The sequence below is a fragment of the Oryza glaberrima genome, chromosome 3 (assembly GCF_000147395.1).
Source record: "Oryza glaberrima chromosome 3, OglaRS2, whole genome shotgun sequence".
Classification (NCBI taxonomy): domain Eukaryota; kingdom Viridiplantae; phylum Streptophyta; class Magnoliopsida; order Poales; family Poaceae; genus Oryza; species Oryza glaberrima.
Genome location: NC_068328.1, coordinates 21,989,127 through 22,005,184, shown reverse-complemented (window position 1 = coordinate 22,005,184; position 16,058 = coordinate 21,989,127). Strand labels below are relative to the sequence as shown.

Sequence of the window (16,058 nt, the reverse complement as noted above, 5' to 3'; positions counted from 1 at the left end):
TTCTGAAATATTTGCTCATATTGCAAGGGAAGCATTGTGTTCACCAGCATTACATCTAACTCTATTGCTGTTGGTGATGATGGTGTTCTGCATCAGAAGATAAATTAGGCTGGTGCTTTAGATCTGCCCAAATGCTGACCTGCTTTGAATTGGGAATTGGGATGGCTTCCATGTGGAGAGCAACATCACCATCAGCACCTGCCTAGATCTTGATGCTTACATCTGCCTAATTGCTTATCAATCAGAGAGGCCACTTGTGTTGTGTCCATCCACTTTGCCCATTATTCAGACAATCCCACTCAATTCATGGAGAAGCTTAGGCGCATGCGCCTAATGGAGCCGCATGCATGCATACACGCACTTGCATTTTTTCTGTGTGTGCAAAGCATGAACAAAAGCTGCTTTACTGTTTGCTAATGTGATCATGTCCTGCTTCTGAAGGCTCTAGTTCTGACCTAAGCCTGCATTATTTGCTTTTTTTGATCAGTGCTTGCTGCTGCCTTTTTCATGACTTGCTCTCTAGATTAGATGTCACCAATCATAGCAGCAATATGTGCATCCAATCAATCATCACCAGAGCCAAAAAAGCATCACTAAGTGATGGGCAAAGTCATAGAGATCCCTAAAGGTAAGAGACATTCCAAACTAACTCTCATGCTGCCTATTTCTTGATTCCCATTTCAGCTGCTCTTTTTTTTAGCCGCTCAGCGGAGACGTCAGCGCCATGTCATCAACCGAGGAATCATGTTAACGAATAACAGCTAATGTGATTGATGACAGTGTTGCAGGTTAGTCAAGGAAGTTGATTTGCTTTTGATGCATCATTATCAGAATCAGGCTAATGTGATATTGCTTTGATGCAATATGTCTTTGTCAGCAAAGCTTCAGGTAAGAAGATAATAGCATGCTTTTGTCCACTGACTTGCATCTGCTTGCCCCACCACAGAATTTGAAGCCATTGCTGTCATGAAGATTCCAGCTTCAGGTGAGAGGTGAGCTACAATAATTTGAAAGCAATGGCCAAAATTGCTGCTTTTAAAATGAATTTTCTAAGGAGCAATATTTTTTTGTTAATCTAACATATTTCTTATAAAACAATATCTTCCACAGTTATATTTACATGATTTATCTACATATGTACAATGTGGACATGGCGAATTCGAGTATATTTACAAATGATGATGATCTATAAACAACCCCTACACTACTATTCCATTCCTGCGCCACTCCACTGGTAAGTCTTGAACAGAATGAAGGCCCTCTCTGTAACTTCCTGAATTCTTGGGCCTCTTCGTCAGCTAAGAATTTTCAGTGCGGTTTTCGGGATCGGCTCATGAGATCAGCGCATGAACATCCCGAAACTGTAGAGAGATCTCGGTCGAAACAGGTTGGCGAAGAGGAACCATGTGGGTGACTCTTTCTTCTGTGGCTCTGATGGCTCAGGCTGGCCTTTCACCTGAATGTTCTGGCCTATGGCTTGCCTGATGGAGTCTATTGTCTTCTGATCAACCGTCCCTCCTGTGGAATCGCGAACATAGAATGTGTTGACAGCCATCCTTCCTCTCGTGCTCACCTCCGCTCTTGTGACAGTCAGGCTGTTCTCGCGGAAGATTCGGGTGACCTCTGACAGGAGGCCGACCTTGTCATTTGTGCAGAGCTCAAGCTTCACACCCTGAAAACAACCAACATTCAGAAGATGTTCTCGAGTGAACACCGGTCCTGATTTCTACTTTGTTGAGACAGTAAAAGTTCATTCAATTGTTACCTCAGACACCCTCCGTTCAATAGCAGCTTCAAGGCACTGGATGACTCGCAACCTGTCAGTTTCAGTGTGCATTGGAGATCCATTTACATGCCTCACATAGAATTCCTACAAAAACGCCCCCAATGTCACATGTTTTCTCAAACTGAATCTCATGAAGAATGGATATGGCAAATTAGGACATATGTTTGGTTCAGCATATTCACCTGGTAAGCTTGATTATCCTTGGCATCAATATTTGCATGGAAAACAACATAATGCAGGTCTGTCAAGGTGCAAACCGTGTCGAAGAGAAGCTTCGGCCGGTCCTTGCATCGGATGGTGACCACCGAGTAGTCCTTGTCATTCCAATTGCTCACCGTCACATTGGGCCTCTGGGACTGATTCGGAGGATGCCGATGGAGCTGCTCATGGTCGCCATCATCCAGCATCATCTGGTGCAGCCTCCTCTCGGTGTGCGTGCTGCAGGTCCCCGTCGACACCGCCATGGCCGCGCCGCGCGAGAGGTTGCCTCCCCGGAGAAGGTAGGACAGCCTATCCCTGATCCTCTCGAGCCTGTCGGCGTCCGTGACAGCCGATCCGGTGCCCTCATCGGTGACTCGCATCACGGCGGCAGCCCTGGTGTTATGGGTCCAGATCTCGGCGCTGACAACGTTGCACTTGAGGCTTGCAAGAACTGCACTGACTTCAGAGAGGAGGCCTGGCCGGTCAGTCCCTGTCAGCTCAATGACATTGTGATCACTCGAAGCAGCGACATCTACTGATCTCCGGCGAGAAGGTATGTATCTTGAATCTGCACCCAAAGACTGTAGATTTTCAGAAGAAAAATGCATTAGTTGTCAGTCCAATTTGGGTGATCATTCAGTAGTCATACTGAAGATTGCCAAGGATTCTTGTATACCTTACAAATGTAGTCTTCAATTCGCGCAATAGTAGCCTTATCTTTAAGCTTCTGCCCTTCTTTGTCAGTTATATTAAAGACTGAAACCAAATAGGGATTTAGTTAAAAAATAAAAAATAAAAAATGAATATGTAGGTGTAAACTAGTTAGTAAACTATATGCTTTATTATTACCATCCATGACCCATCCACCATCTGAGGTTATGTACGCCTTACTTATCACAAGATTCAGATCAATCAGAACTTGGATTACTTCAAGGAGAATCCCATACTCATTTGCACTGTCTACCTATGCAATTTACCACCAAAACCGAATCAGTATCTATTCTCACTAAAGAGATGAATCAAGAATCTTCATCAAGTGGATTAGGAATATCCTGCAGATGATAGTAGGGCCATTATTCACTTAAAAAAAATAGTAGGGCCATTACCCTGACAATCGTGGCGTCGTTGCATGAATCATTATCGATCTCGATCCTACAGTTAATAAAGGAAACAAGCAGGATGAAGAATCGAGAATTAATAACATAACAGTATGAGATAGTAATCTCCCAAAATTGAGACAAGCAGGAGCAGAGGAGCACGTGAATGCACCTTGGCGGGTTCATCTTGCGTATGAAGTTGTCGTACTCGTCGTCGCTGTCCCAGGTAGGGCCATACCCTTCATCTGTCCACATGCAGCCATTAAATTTCACTACAGCTTCTGATGAACAGCAAGAAACATGCTGATTTTTCTTCTCTCATATTTTTTTTCAAAAAAAAGGTTAAAACTAGTATGATGAATAATATATGAAAAAAATCAGATTTTTTTATTTCTGATATGGCAATATCTGAAAGAGGGTGAGCCATAAAAAAAGGAAAATTGATAAACAAAATCAAGAACAGAGCAGAAAGAATATCCTTCCTTCCTAACACCGTTACTAAATGAAATCAAGAGGAAAGGAAGGACAAAGGTACCATAAAAAAAAAAGAACCAAACTTTACATTCCAAGGACATGAACAAGAAAGCCCAACACAACAGGGAGAGAGAAAGCAGAGATGGATGGATACCCATGGACATGGCAGAGCAGGAGACCAAGAACTTGAAGCCTCTCTTTCTATCTCTCTCTCCTGGATGAACGAATGCTTCTCCTGCTCCTCTCTCTATCTTTCTCTCTCTACTCTTCTTCTTCCTCCTCCTCCTTCTGTGCTCTTATGTGTGCGGCAGTAAAAAGCGTGGGATGTGGTGGATGGCGGCGATCCTAGAGAGAAGGCAGGAGATGAGAGAGATAGAGAGAGAGAGAGAGAGAGAGTAGGTGGTGGAGAAGAGAAGAATGGCCTCTTCTCTCCTCTTCTCTCTCTCCTTGTTCCCCCAAAATCTTGGCTGGGATTGGCCTACGGGTTGTTTTTCATGCCTGCGCATTTTGCACCTACGCCCCTGGGTTATTCCGGATTTGCGTGTGGACGGCTGTCCAGCTCACCAAACCACGGACAGAATCTGGAGAATTGTTTGGTTCTGAGGCTGTCCGTCTTTTGCCTGCTTCGTTCACACTGGGGGATACTAGTACCAAAAACAGTGTGCTTGGAGCGCCGATTTTTTTTCTCTAGTTTTTTTTATATTTTTTGATCCTTTTAAATAAAATTTAAAATGTAATCTTTCATGCATTTTATTTATGTAAACTTTTTTTTCTGGTCAAGACAACTTGATAGCTATGGTCGGGAAATTCTACAACGACATTGGTTCTTGGCGTGCAGTATCGTGGCTGAAAGGTCTAATTTCTTTAGCAATTGGATTGAATTGTTTCTTGTGAACTTTTTCTTTAAAAATAATAATTCTGATTCTTTTTAGTTCAAAATGGCAGAGCGCAATGAATTTTTTTCCTATAATTAAAAAGAATAAATATGTAATTATTGCTAGTGGGTAATAATATGGCATGGTTGTATATTGAGCTTTAAAAGTTAGTGGGCATAATTTTATACTAAGATATGATATGTTGAGCTAAAAATTGCATTGGTGAACAGATGGAAGGTTGAGGGGGAAATAGGAAATGAATGTGCCCATGCAGCTGTGCACGGCGAACATGGCAAATCGGCAACATTTTTTTTAGGCATGGCACCATTTACTTCCTTTTATGCATGTGCTACCCTTTTCAAACTTTACACGTTTTGATTTTTTTTCTTAGTCAAACTTTTAAAATTTGATTAAGATTATAGAAAAATTGAGCAAAACCTATCACAGGATTAATGTTATTAAATCTAACATTTAATATTTAATAGTATATTTGTTTTGAGTTTGTAATGTTGCAATATTTTTTTAATAAATTTGGTCAAACTTAAAACTAATTTGAAAAAAAGGCAAATAATCATATAATATGAAAAGGATGGAATGTTTTTTCCCCTTTTTTTGCACCCAGATGTGTCGTACGAAAAGGAAATTGCCTCGTCTCTCACTGGAGTACATCGGCCAAGGAGCAATGAGCGAGAAAGCTTACCTAAGTGGGCCACCATGTCAATGCTCTTTCAAATAATTTGGATATATTTTCAAATATATAAATCAATGTTTAGCCTGATCCAATGGTCAATTTCGCTAGTTCCAATCCTGCTAATTTAAGCCAGTTTTCTTCTTATTATTTCAGCATATCCTCCGCAAGCAAATGAGTCTATAATATTCTATCGAAAACGACTTACATTAACAAATTAAATAAAATAATGTCATTTCCCTAGCTAACCAAAACAAGTGGGAGGACAGAATATTTGATGACATACGTATGTTTTTTTCCTAGTAAATGGCATGTGTCGTTGACTATATCAATGCACTTGTTTTTCGTGTACAATAGTTTCAGGCACAAATATTATTCTTTTAGGGGGAAAAATAAACTAGAGGACTACAGTGAGCATTTTCTTACCATTTGTACAGATTAAGAAATTTTCTCAAGTCAATTAATATATGACACATATGCACAATATCTACTCCCTTCGTCCCATAAAATAGCAATCTAGAACTGGATGTGACATTTCATAGTTTAACGAACCAGGGCATGCGTATGGTCATATTCGTTATCTTATAAAAATATCTCGTCTGGTTTTAGGTTATTATATTATGGGACGGAGGGAGTAATTATCATCGGTGGGGGAGTACACTGCATGCAATCTTTTTTAAGATGTCATGATGAATTGCAGTTAAATCCTTTATCATCTTTTGAGTAACACCTGAGTCAGAATGCAGTCAGCCATCTCTCTCACGTTCAACACCAAAATTAAGGAAGATTCAAGTGAGCTCAGCTAATTGCCGAACAAGACAAGTATCTGTATCAAAAGAGAACGAAATGATTCAGATACTTTCACTAGCTAGTCTTAATTACTAGTACATGACAAATTAAAGTTGATGACACATCGACACGACAAATTACTCTAAAAGAAAGAAAGAAAGCTTGCAAAAAAAAAAACATATGACCAGCTAGCCCATTGGAGTAATCAGTCTTATCATTAGCAGCAAAAGGTTGCATCTCAATCCCTCTCTTTCCTTTTGGTACTTGCCAAGGAATATTCAGGTTGACTTTTCGACAATTTGTTTAGCAACAATGAAACAGTAGGGTAGTAATTAAGGTCGCTCGATAACAATAACATCGTTGTCTAGTGTTAATTAAGCTGTTTGGGATGGAGCCATAGAGGGAGTATATCATCTTTGCTATAATAGTTCTTCAATTTCCTTTAACTTACTATTATACCTAGGACGTACATGTGCCACTCGTATTAAAACATTTATATTTTCATCACTAATAGTCAAACCCCTGTTGACCGACGGAAACGACATCTTAATTTGAGAAACAAAAACGTCACTTAGGTAGCACATATGAAAACGTCATACTCATTACTTATAGTATAAAAATCAATAATTTCAGGATATTAGCATGCTTTTCATAATGCAGGTGCATGATCTTATATTCTTATCTGTCATTACCAAACCCACGAATATCTAGATGTGCACATCCACCGAAAGCATTTCTTGTAACTAAGCTTAAGCAGTAATTAACTAAACAAGTGGAGGAACAACTAACTAATTAAGGATCGATACAAGCAAAATTCGACTGTATAAAGTTGAGAGTTTTGGACTGGCAGCACGTAGCATCGAAGTTTCCTGCTCAACTTCCACTTGTGATAAACTGGTGATTACGTGTACCTTGCTATGGTCAAGTCATAAAGTTCCTTTGATGGAGACCATATCACTACTACAAAATTTATCATTAGTGTCGCTCTATCAGTGCCCGTTGATAAAATCCGGCACTGATAGAGGTATCTCGCCCATCCAACACAGTCAATACCCAGTATAAATAAGATCCGACACCGATGACTACTCATCAGTGCTGATGAGTGGATTATTCATCAGTATTGTGAACCGGTACCGATGAGTTGTTATCAGTACCTGTTTTTTTATTATAAATGTTGTGCTAGGGGGTAACCCGGCACATATAAGAAGTCCCGACTACCACCAATGAACCTTTTCTGTAGCAGTGTGAAATATTTATTAGGGAGATGGTCCATTAAAACGAGCAAAACTTTTTGTCGTGTGTATATGTGCCAGCGCGCGCCAGTGCCACCAAGCAAACAACATAGTTGTATTTCTTAGTAGAAAATATGTATCCCTTTTAGTAGATGTCGTTTTAAATGCATACATGTAGTCAAAGCATAGTTACTTTTATACTATTACTAGATACAGCAAGGTCATAGAAACTATTTTCTAAGTAAAATATGGAATCATTTAAAACGATATCTACTAAAATGGATACATATTTTCATCTGATAATTTCCATCTTGTATACTATTATTACTAGTTACAGCAAGGCCTGAAAACTAACGGAGCCATCGTTTTGCTTATTCGTGGAATAAGTGAAACGTCATGTTTCCAAACGAAAAGTAATATGTGAATAAAAATTTTATATACGTGTTCTTAACGACCTAAAATTAAAGGCTAAAAAATAAACTTCGATAAAGAAACCTCAAAATTACCTCCAAATTTAAAGTTTAAAATTTAAATTTTGACTGATAAGTCATAAGTATAAACATAAGCGAAAAGATAAGACTCTAATATTTTTATTCTATTATTGACATGGTGGTTTTAAGAATGCATAGATGAAGAATCTTATCTGTCGTTACCGAGCCCACTAATTAATCTATATATTCATATTATCCACATTTAGGAATTTCTAGTTGCTTGTCCTAAAAAACCTACTCCTGACTTCCTATAAGGTGAAGTTCAAAACAGAAAGAGAAGACTAAAATACCTTTAATTAATATTATAGAATGGAGTAGTATTAGTGGATGGATAGATAAATAATAATTTGTTTTAAGATAAAGTTGAAGTTTACTTTATTTCGGAATGGAAGGAGTAAATCCTAAGCTAGTAGGAGTAAATACAATTGGAGGAAAAAGGGTACAAGCAAAATTCGACTTTAACAAGTACAGTTTTGGTGCAGCACGATCGAAGTTTCGTGCCAACTTCCACATCTGATCAACTCTTTTGTCGTGTACTATGTGCTACTGAGCAAACAATATATATATTTTTCATATTTAAAAATGCACCTTTTTTAGTTTATATGGTTTTAGAACACATATATATGGTCAAACCGTAAAAACTTTTACTGTTGATAATGACACATGGAAAAGATCAATTCAGTGGATCATGGAAATTTATATATATTCATGTCATTGCATATTCATTAAACAATAACTCTTCCTATCATCTAATTCTAAAAAAGTGACAATCGAAGATGTATCAGTATTATGGGAGATGACGTCCATATCCAAAAACGAACAATATACTACTTTCGATTTTTAATACATAATATCCTTGACCTTTATACATATATATTTGACTACCATTTTATCTAAAATATTTTACATAATTATTTTTACTTGATTTATCACCAATTTTAAGGCGATGACTTATATTTTTACATATTTGCACAATTTATTTTAATAATATAAATAATTAAATATGAGTTTAAAAGTTAATGGTGGTCATTTATTAAAACTAGAAAGAGTACAAGGATGAACTACTTCCTCCGTCCCATAATATAAGGGATTTTGAGTTTTTGCTTACACTATTTGACCACTCGTCTTATTCAAAATATTTTGGAATTATTATTTTTTTTGTGACTTGCTTTATTATCCAAAGTACTTTAAGCACAACTTTTCGTTTTTTATATTTGCACAATTTTTTTAATAAGACGAGTGGTCAAACAGTGCAAGTAAAAACTCAAAATCCCTTATATTATGGGACGGAGGGAGTAATAGAGAATGGAGACTAGACGTCATGTCACCGACTTATATATATTCCCCCCTACACTCTTGTTCATACAAACTTTTTTGATGAGTTCTTTAATTTTCTAAATGATTACCTGCCAAATATTAACATTCTTGTCACATGGCATGGCACCCGGGAGTTCTCAGCTAACCGTCACTGATGTGGTTAACAACGGTAGTGCATTGCTGGTTAATTTGACAAATACCTCCTTCAGGATATGGCCACGATCGAATAGTTAACCACAAGTAAATAATCCCTCCGTTTCACTAAGTCATTTTAGCATTTCACACATTCATTAACATCAATATAAATGTGTGAAATGCTAGAATGACTTACAGATTCATTAACACCAATATAAATGTGAGAAATGCTAGAATAACTTACATTGTGAAACGGAGAAAGTATATGTTAAGGCAGTCTGCATGCCAACCCTAGTATACCTTACCGTCAACTTTGAGACACGATCGAACTTAGGTCGTGTTTAGTTCCAAAATAATTCTTCAAATTTTAACTTTTCCATCACATTAAAACTTTCCTATACACATAAATTTTTAACTTTTCCGTCACATCGTTCCAATTTCAACCAAACTTTCAATTTTGGTGTGTACTAACACCCCCTTGTGAACTCTGAGACATGATTGGACATGGAAATGGTGTTCCAAAACGTATTTCATCGGCAGGCCGGTCAACCAATCCGCGCATCAAAGAAAAATTAACCGGTCGGTTCATGTCCTTTCCCTTGTCATCGTGTGAAGAATAGATAGTGATGTATCCTTTGTTGTTTCGCTTATTTATGTGTGTTTATCCGAATTGCTTATTAGCAAATAAAAAACCATTTATGAGTAACTTTTATATACGTGACATTAGCAATTAAAAACAAATATTATAAAATAAAGTACGATGAAGAAAAAAATCAAATTCAAAATTAAATTCTAAAATTTAGAGTTTAGCTCATAAGTATAAGCATAATCCAAACAATGAGACACAGTGAACGCTATGCCCAGTCAAATCCATATACGCTGAAGTTAATGTGTCGAAAACGGTGATGAAAATTCTTGGCGGACCGAGCATCGTTTTTATAAAAACGATATTATTTTTGGTCATTTCTGATCCTAGCTTATATATAAAATTTGAGTTCTCTAATTTGTTTCGGCTATGTATTGCAATGACCACTTAATAATTAAATTGGTAAATATGAAAAATTCTCAACCGACTAATTTTCTAAACAATATTGTTTTCAACCATTTTTATCTAGTTATCATGGATGACCACTCCTTTCACCCCCGTTGATAAGCTCTCATGTGCCCTGAAATGACACATGCATTCATGATCACCAATATCGCCATGACTAATTCTTCATTAATATCTATTACCATGGCTAACTATATATATACCATGCATGTTGTGGCTGTGGACAACTTTAAATTTTATAACTTTGAGTGAACCATGACAGAAAAGCACATACCCATTGCATATGCACACTCTCTTGATTTGGAAGAATATGTGTCTGTGTTTGTTTCTAGTTTCTTTGCATAATTATCCTGTCAGGCACCATTCTGTGTGCTAAAGCTGACACATGTTGCAGAGGAAAAAGAGAAAGCTACTTGGGCCACATGTGCAAGTGGATCGATCCAAGCTAAGTTAAATTAGCTGATATATATATATATATAGACCAAGCCACTGATCTAGTTTGCATGCATGCACTCGCCCTGGCATATTTTAATCCGTAATTATCTGCTCCCTCCGTTTCACAATATAAGTCATTCTAGTATTTTCCACATTCATATTGATATTAATGAATCTAGATAGATATATATGTCTAGATTCAAACACCAATATAAATATAAAAAATGATAGAATGACTTATATTTTAAAACGGAGAAAGTACAGAACATGTAGTAGAGTATGTATATATACAGGGTCAATTGGTCATGCACTCTTGCAACAAAATGGATCATGAGCAGATCGAGCACGCAGTTTGTGTTGGGAGACTAAATGTAAGAGATGACCATGAGCACATAGCTGCATCTGCAATGCACAAGTTGGCTTTGGTCTATCTGCATGATTGAGCGACAGCGGGAACAATTGTGGACGGTGGCCTTGGTCGAATCGCTGAAGGGACAATGTTGTTGACCGACGACAATCCTTCTTGTGCGAATTGGTGGTGTGGGTTTGGACAGGGAATCGCGAGCGAAAGCCTTGCTGAGCCATTTGGCCGGCTGACAACGGCGACGCCGTTTGGCGTCGTTCCCCTCCTTGGAGGCGTTGTTTTAGCATACCCCTTTCCTTTCCCTACCATATTCTCCGGGTGAAAACCTTACTTCAGTTCCGAACGAGCGGTGGCGGCGATCCACGTCGCATCCTCCTTGGGGGCACCGCTTTGGAGAAACCTCTTCGTGCAAGGATATTGTCATTGGTTTATGCACTGGCTTCGAACTACAATCCTAGACATGGACAAGGCCTTCTAGCTCCACATTTTGTTTTGCTTTTCTCAATTTGGGTCCTCTCTTCTCTTGTTTGGTGTGTTCAACTTGTCTTGAACTACACTCTCTTCTGCAGTGGATCTTTGTAATAATTGGCTGTAGTTCTTTTTTAGCAAAGGCCGGAATATTATATTCCATTATCCAAAAAAATCTGCATGATTGAGATCTGCAGCTGTTAAGTCTGCTTCTTCTTCTTCTTCTTCTTTTTTTAAATAAAAGCTCTTCCCTGTCAAAAGTATTTCATGTTTATGATAAGATTAAATCGGGCTTTTAAAATTCAGATAATTAACTTTACATTCCAATAAATTTATGATATTATATGTGGGGTGACAGTACTTTTCGAGGCACATTTACTTACATTATTTCTTTTATTTTTAAACTGACTATTTGAGAAATTATTGGTGGTTAGAATTTTAAGAGTTTCACCGGGTCTTATCCTGATTTTTAACGGGAGGAAGTACCCTACCGAGATGTTTTTCCTTTTTCCTATCAACATCGATCTATGCTAGCTCTTTAATTGTGGGAGTACACCAAAGAAAACAACAATAAGAAAAGAAATCCACATGCAAGAGGTTAATTTAATTTCTCACTTTTAAGGAAAGTGTTATAAAACAATACTCCCTCCGTCTATTTTTGATAGGCATATTTTTAAATCTGAAAAATTTATTTTTGATAGGCATATTTCAATCCAACAACTTATCATCTTAATGACTTTCTCGGATTTAATGCGTGACTCTCCATTCTTCCACACAAGATTGGCTACATGGGCATCGAGAAATGTAAATATTAATGAATCGCTTGTTTACGAGAAATAACTAGTAGCATATTTAAATGTATGATAAGTAGAATTACTTATCTTTGGTTTGTGTGCTAAGATAAAATATAAACTATCATGGAGGGATTAAATGTATGATAAGTAGAATTACTTATCTTTGATCTATGTGCTAAGATAAAATATAACTATCATGGAGGGAGTAACGTATATGTGCCTGCTAGACTTTAGTTGAATAGTCGCAGGCTCAAATGACTATATATTCTGATGCTGGGCCATCTTGAATTCTGGTGAACACAGGTCAATTTGTAAGACTAATTAATTCCCCTTTTTAATAGGAGCTTAATTAATTCTGATTATAGAGTATTTCCTCCATTCCAAATTGATCTACATATTTCATAGGTACACCAAACCAAGAAAAGCTAATAACTCTCTCATACTATATTTACTCTAGCAACAAACTCAATGCATGTACCATCCCCACTATTTCCTAGCCAATAGCAAATCAAGATATTGCATGTGGGTTATAAATACATGTGTGCATGGATGCATGCATAAATGTCCATTTACTCCAATGCACAAATAACGAATAGACCTAATAAATGAACACAAATATGTAGATCATTTAGGAATAACCTAAAAAAACTATATGTAGATCAATTTGGAATTGAGAAAGTAGTAAGCTTTATAAGGAAAAAAATTTAGAAATATACGTATTTTCTGTAGAATTTACAAGAAAATACTGAACGAGTAACGATTTGCAAAAATATACCGCCGTCACGGTTTCGTTGAGCGAGACCATGGTCTCGCACGATTGAGGCGTGAGAACGAGAACAGTATCGCTCGTTCGGTCAGCGAGGACGGAGCGCACGTGGTGGCCTAGGCGGTGCTACGATATCGCTTTGCCGATTAGCGAGAGCGCACGGTGTCGCACTCTAAGGCCCTTCACAGTGCAAGGACGTGGCAGCGGAACCTTTTTGCCACCTAGGATTTTCGTCGATGCGGCGCTTGCACCCGGGACCAAACAGAGAAACTCGGGACCAAACAGAGCGACGCGAAACTTTGTCGAGGGCGACGCTGAAATCGCGAGACACGCGCGCTGTGGGCAGCGTGCCTTCGCCACCCCGTGCCCTCTCCCTCGCGCTGTGGCGCCGGCTCCCAAGAAACATAAATGGCGGCGGCGGCGGGATGGAGTGGGGGAGTTAGAGCGGAGGGGCGGCGGACAGAGAGGGAGGGGAAAGGCTCGCCGGTGCGCCGGCCGTGGAAGGTTTTCCCTAAAATCGCGGAACAAATCAACAAAATGGCGGCAACAAATCGCAACAAAATTGCAACAAAATCGACGCCGCCGCTGCACGGCCCGGAGGACGCCGCCGGTGGATGGGGAGGAGGGAGAAACGGTGCGGCGCCATCGTCGGTGAGGAGGGTGGGGCAACGCCAGCGCCGGCGAGGAGACGTCGATGCCGCCAGCTCCCTCCGTCGACGCCGCCGGCTTGAAGTCGACGAGCAGGTGAGCCCGGAGCGCGGCCCCTCCCCCCACCTCCTCATCCTCCTCCTCCCACCCCGTGGAACAGAGAGAGGGAGGAGGGAGGAGCTCCGCGGCTCGCCGCTGTCCTGCTTTCCTGCACGCCGCGGGAGAAAGAGAGGGAGGAGGGAGGGGGTCTGCCGCTCGCCTCGGGGACCTCCGCCGCCGAGGTCCAGATCTGAGCCATCGCCTCGAGGACCTCCACCGCCGAAGCCATCACCGCTCCGAGGACGACGACCACGAGCACGAGGACGCCGTCGCCGCTCCACTCCGGATCCACGCCGCCGCCACTGTCCTCCCGCGCCGGCGCTCCGGATCCGCGCGCGCAGACGAGGAGCTGGGCCGTGGCGGGGAGGGACGGAGAGCGACGACGGGATGGCGCGACGGGAGTCGACGTCGGTGGCGCCGTCCTGCTCGCTGGCCGCGGCAGACGAGGGGCTGGATCCGTGTCGCCGCCGGGGACAGAGGGGGAGAGCCGGCGTCGGTGGATTTGGTGGGAGTGATTTGGGGATTTTGGGGGAGGAATTAAATTTGAAAATATACTGTTCATTTAATTTTTTTTTAAATATTCGGGATGCAAAATCTTTTGTATAAATATACTATCGGTCTCGTACAATCATTACGCGAAAATGACGTGGAAATGACGTCGCGACCGGTATCGCGTAGTGAAAGTGCGAGACCGCACGATCTCGCGCAAGCAAACAGCGATACCACTCAAGCAATCAACGCTATTGCTCAAGCAAAGATCGATACCGTGCCTCGCCGATTTAATTAGTGGTTAATTATCCTGATTAGTGATTAATTTATTTATTTATTTATTAATCACTAATTAGGATAATTAATCACAAATTATCATTAGTTAATTGTTAATTAAGTACTTAATCACTAATCAAATGGATCCCATTGGACAGTGTCGCTGTTGGCTTCTGCGAGACCGTTCGGTCTTGCTCTTCCATTACGCGAGGCGCGAGACCGTGCGGTCTCGTGCTTTCGCCGCGCGGTACTGTCCGCGATGTCATCCCCACGTCATTTTCGCGCAATGGAAGTGCGACACCGATGGTATATTTCTGCACAAGTTTTTGCATCCCGAATATTCCTGAGAAAAAATTGAATGAACAGTATATTTTCAAATTTAATTCTTTAGGGGAGGGAGAGGGGGGAAGGATATCCGTGGGTCCTACTCGGTGGGTCCCACTCGGTGCTTGCACTATGAAGAAATTGGCTCTAAAGCTCTTCATCCTAGGTGTCATTGTGTGGTACCTCATAGCCGGTGCTTCCATTGTGAATGGCCTAAAAGTGCGAGAGCGAGCCGGTGGGCCCAATAACTGCTGCGACTGCGACCCATGCGGTCTCGTGCTACAGGAACACGAGAGTGGTGGGCCCCTGACTACAACGGCGCGGTCTCGCGCTAGAGGAACACGAGAGCGGTCAGGTGAGCCCCACTGCGCGCCTAATGGTGTTAAGGTTAAGTTAATTACGTAGAAAACTTCGTATAAAAATAAATTAATCACGCGTGAGCAATTTGTAATTAAGGGGTGTGCAGCTTATTTCATGACAATCTTCGTACACCGCTTAATTGAAAAACTTTTTCGGATGCAGTGGTTTACTATTGACGTGTTCCATTTTTGCTAGTGTGATTGCATGTGTGCTTATTGATAATGCGTGTGAGTGAATGCTTGACGGGAGGGTGTCAGTGTCACATCAGTTTCGGTCTCGCAAAACCAACGCGCGAGACCGCGCCTCCCCTCCGACTCTCCGAGCAATCTCACGCTCCCACCGTGTGATATCACGGCTGCCGGATCTCCCAACTAAAAAAAATCCTGTGGGACCCACTCCACACCTGTTATTGCACTGTGAAAGAGCGATACCGATTGTGCTCTCGCGATTCGGGCGTGCAACACCGCGGGCCCGCGCTCTCGCGCGTCTAAACCCGATAGCGATCCCGTTCTCGCGCTACCAATAAGCGAGACCGATGGCGCTACTCCATCCCAAATCGGTACGACGTGGCGCTCTCACTCTATGAAAACACGATACCACGTCGATATCGCATAGCCAACAAGCGACACCGCCAGCTCAAATCTCCTCGCCCATTCGGCGCGCGAGACCGTCACGCTCTCGCGCATTGGTAATGCGATACCGTGGCGATATCGCACTTTCCCGTTGCGAACCTCGGTATCGCGCTTTCTAATGATGATTTCGATGGTATATTTATGCAAATCAATCCACATCCAGTATATTTATGAAAGAAAGATCGATAAACAATATTTTATTAAATTTTTTTCCTTTATGAGAGCATGTATAATAATCTTTAGAATAAATTTCACAAAGAGTAAATT

At 40.6% G+C, this 16,058-nt stretch overlaps 1 protein-coding gene across 2 annotated transcripts; it reads right to left on the bottom strand.

The window, feature by feature from the left end:
• Positions 1-1,036: 1,036 nt before the first annotated feature.
• Positions 1,037-4,015, bottom strand: LOC127766145 (ACT domain-containing protein ACR4-like). Of its 2 annotated transcripts, none has more exons than XM_052291210.1 (8): positions 3,713-4,015; positions 3,257-3,329; positions 3,094-3,139; positions 2,837-2,947; positions 2,664-2,743; positions 1,969-2,568; positions 1,766-1,870; positions 1,037-1,672 (listed from the first exon to the last, which is right to left on the bottom strand). In XM_052291210.1, the coding sequence occupies exons 3-8, from the start codon at positions 3,116-3,118 to the stop codon at positions 1,340-1,342; spliced, it is 1,254 nt and encodes a 417-aa protein (XP_052147170.1). In that variant the 5' UTR covers positions 3,119-3,139; positions 3,257-3,329; positions 3,713-4,015; the 3' UTR covers positions 1,037-1,339. The 2 variants fall into 2 exon arrangements, with proteins under 2 accessions (XP_052147170.1, XP_052147169.1); XM_052291209.1 differs by having other exon boundaries at positions 1,038-1,672; positions 2,837-2,951.
• Positions 4,016-16,058: the final 12,043 nt, after the last annotated feature.